Source organism: Macrobrachium nipponense, chromosome 5, assembly GCF_015104395.2.
Source record: "Macrobrachium nipponense isolate FS-2020 chromosome 5, ASM1510439v2, whole genome shotgun sequence".
NCBI classification, from domain to species: Eukaryota; Metazoa; Arthropoda; class Malacostraca; order Decapoda; family Palaemonidae; genus Macrobrachium; species Macrobrachium nipponense.
In genome coordinates this window covers 72,241,717-72,245,380 of record NC_061107.1, presented here as the reverse complement: position 1 = coordinate 72,245,380, position 3,664 = coordinate 72,241,717, and the positions used below count along the sequence as shown (strand labels likewise).

Genomic DNA, 3,664 nt, shown 5'->3' with positions numbered 1-3,664 from the left:
TTTTGTGCAGGTCTATTTATGCATTATTTTGTTAGAGAGGTGGTTTCAGTTTTGCAGGAAAACGGGGTCATGAGTTAAAGTGGGGTATGTGGGGGGCTCCACATGTCTCGTGACCAAGCACAGATGCCAATAGTCCCTTGCGTACACAATTATTTTAAACTTAACCAGTTTCTAGCAGGTTTGTAAGTTATGAAAAATACAAATTGGTTAAAAATTTGTCATTTTTTTGTAGAGGCTGTACAAGGGATATACAGTGGTACCTCAACTTACGAGTTTAATTTGTTCCGTGGTGGAGCTCCTAACTTAATATGCTCGCTTGTTAAATCAATTTTCCCCATAAGAAATAATGGAAACAGCTGTAATCCGTTCCAACCCTCAAAATGGCACCTCATATTTTTCATTTTTCTTGTTATTTCATAAGGAAAAAAGCTTTTTACATAACAAATGTTATATAAAAACAAAATAGAAAGAAAATATGAAGATATAATGAGGTTGTATACAATTTACTTACCTTGGAGACGAGACGACTTGAGCTAGCGGAGACAGCGGAGGTGGCGAGTAGAGGAGAGAGGCGGAGGTGGACGGATGACTGTTTTGCTATCACTACATTCTTACGTAAATGCACACTACGTTGTAACTAAACTTAAATGCTACTTAACAATTGCTTTACATATCTTAAATTTAAATGCTACTTAACATTTTTTTCTTATTTTTTTATTTTATTTTTTTATTTTTTAAATGTTTTCTTTTAGCTTAATTCTCATCACTCTCTTCACTTTCACTAGTTCTTGGCCTTTTAGCCACACTTTGCCCACTTTGAGCTGAAGGCCTTTTCTTAAGAAACATGTCTAAGGAAGTCTGTTTCATTCTCCCTTTGAGAATGTTTCTGAAACGACTTAGGCATGTGTCGTTGAAAAGCTCTGTCGCACGACTCGTTGCAATTTTTTCGGAATGGTTCTTTTCAACAAAACCTGCCACCCTCTCCCACATTGCCAAAATATCCTTGAGGTCTTTTGTACTGATTATCTCCGGCTCTGTCTCCTCTCCCTCTGAAGTATCTTCAGTTAATGCTTCTGTGTGCCGTTGCTCTTGTAACTCCTTTAACTCGTCGGTCGTAAGTTCCTCAGAGTGCTCCTCAACGAGTTCCTCGATGTCTCTTTCATCCACCTCCAGAACTATAGTCTTGCCAGTGGACACGATCTCTTCCTCCACTGGCTCCTCTTCTTCCTCAATCTCAAACCCTTCAAAATCTCTTTCAGCCACATATTCAGGCCACAGCTTCTTCCAAGCAGAGGTCAAGGTCCTTTTCGTAACCCCCTGCCAGGCAATATCGATGATTTTGAGGCCTATTGCTATGTTAAAATGCTCCTTCCAAAACTCTCGAAGGGTGAGGTTTGTGTTTTCCGTCACCTCAAAGCAACAGCGAAGCAGGTGCTTGGTGTAGAGTTTCTTGAAATTTGATATTACCTGTTGGTCCATTGGCTGGAGGATAGGGGTGGTGTTTGGAGGAAGGTAGAGAACCTCAAAATTATACTCTTCGAGTATTTCTTCCTCGATCTGTGGTGGATGTGCAGGAGCATTGTCGAGGACGAGAAGGGCTCGCAGGGGCAGGTTGTTGTCCTTCAAATATTTCTTCACCAAAGGACCAAACACAAGGTGTACCCAGTCGATAAAGAACTGCCTGGTGACCCATGCCTTAGGGTTTGCCCTCCACATAACATGGAGTTTCTCCTTTATTATCTTGTGTGTTTTAAAGGCTGGGGTTCTCCGAATGGTATACGAGTAGCGGCTTTATTTTGCAGTCGCCACTCGCATTGGCACACAGGGCGAGGGTCAACCTATCCTTCATAGGTTTGTGTCCTGTCATCATCATCTCTTCGGTGATGTATGTTCTCCTCGGCATCTTCTTCCAGAACAGCCCTGTCTCGTCACAGTTGAAGATTTGCTGGGGGATGTATCCTTCTGCCTCGACGAATTCTGCGAAAGTTTTCACGAACTCCTCTGCTGCCTTTACATCAGTACAGGCAGTCCCCGGGTTACGACAGGGGTTCCGTTCTTAAGACGCGTCGTAACCCGAAAATCGTCGTAAGCCGGAACGACGTTCTTGAAAACATGTCCACAGGGAAAATTTCTCTACTAATTTGCAATTTTTCTTAGGGCCGTATCTCTAAAATTATCACTAATTTACTTTTTTCATGTGCAACACTGTATATTCACAAATTACTGTATATTTTCATTAAAATACAAGAGAGAGAGAGAGAGAGAGAGAGAGAGAGAGAGAGAGAGAGAGAGAGAGAGAGAGAGAGAGAGAGAGAGAGAGAGAAATAACTCCTTAGGTTTCAATAGATTGAAATGAACGTCTGTAGGCAACTTTTTCCCCCCCATAAATACATATATTTCTCCAGAGAAGAGAGAAAGAGAGGACTGTGCAATTATGTTTGTCTGTCTATCAATTCTTTTGCTGAGAGCGAGAGAGATAAAAGTAAGAAATAGAAACACCAAATGTATGACAAGTATCTTGTAGAGAGAGAGAGAGAGAAGAGAGAGAGAGAGAGAGAGAGAGAGAGTTTGTCCTTAAAGTATTTAAAAGAGAGAATGGAATGATTATTATATTTAAAATACTCAGATATGAATTTTGTACTTATAGTATTATTATTGGAAAATATTAATGATAAACTTATTACATACACGTCCATGAAAATGATCTCATCTCAGTAAGAGAGAGAGAGAGAGAGAGAGAATACATAAAACCATTAAATTCGTTGACCATTGTATGGCATTGTTAAGCTTGAGTGTCACTCGAGTTGAGGTGGGAAATTGATGACAGAAAAAGACAAAGGGAATAATTTTCTTTTGAAATTAGTTATCGTATTATTACTACTTCTATTATTATTATTATTATTATTATTATTATTATTATTATTTGAAAATATAATAAACACGTGCATCTACCATAAAAATTCTCTCATCTCAGTAAGAAAGAGGAATTATCCTTACAAGTGAAATGGAAAGGTCATTTTCATCTCTTTAAAATACGACCATTATGAATTTTGTAATTAAAGTTTTATTATTATTATTATTATTAAATAACTGAAATTATCAATTAACATTTTACATACTAGCACCATAAAAATTCTTTCATCTCGGTAAAAAAGAAGAGAGAAGAGAGAGAGAGAGAGAGAGAGAGAGAGAGAGAGACGATAGAGATAGAGAGAGAGAGAAGAGAGTTTTATCTCTGTTTATAACGCTTCCAGCGAAAGAGAGGGGAGTGAGTTACCACTATGACTCATTATTATCTTGTGTGGCAAAAGAGAGAAAGAGAGAGAGAGTTAACCTTAATTAAAAGTGACATGGATAGATTAGTACGTATTGTATTTCTGTAATTACAGTTATTATTATTATTATTATTATTTGAAAGTATTAAAAACAAATAGTACAAGTACATAAAAAATCTCGTCTCGGTAAAATGTGAGAGAGAGAGGAGCAGAGAGAGCGAGAGAGAGAGAGATGAGAGAGAGAGAGAGAGAGAGAGAAGAGAGAGTGAATGTTCAGGACCACGTGATTGCAACACTGCAGCTCTCCCCCAGCTCTTTCCCCCTCCTGGCTGTCACAGAACATGATATAATATTCTGCATCTGACAGTTTTTAGGAAGTCACCTGTATC

General features: G+C 38.5%; 1 protein-coding gene across 1 annotated transcript; it reads right to left on the bottom strand.

Annotated features, from left to right (window-relative positions):
• Positions 1-753: 753 nt before the first annotated feature.
• LOC135215821 (tigger transposable element-derived protein 1-like) lies at positions 754-1,716 on the bottom strand. The gene has a single exon (XM_064250772.1). It carries the CDS (start codon positions 1,714-1,716, stop codon positions 754-756), a length of 963 nt encoding a protein of 320 aa, XP_064106842.1.
• Positions 1,717-3,664: the final 1,948 nt, after the last annotated feature.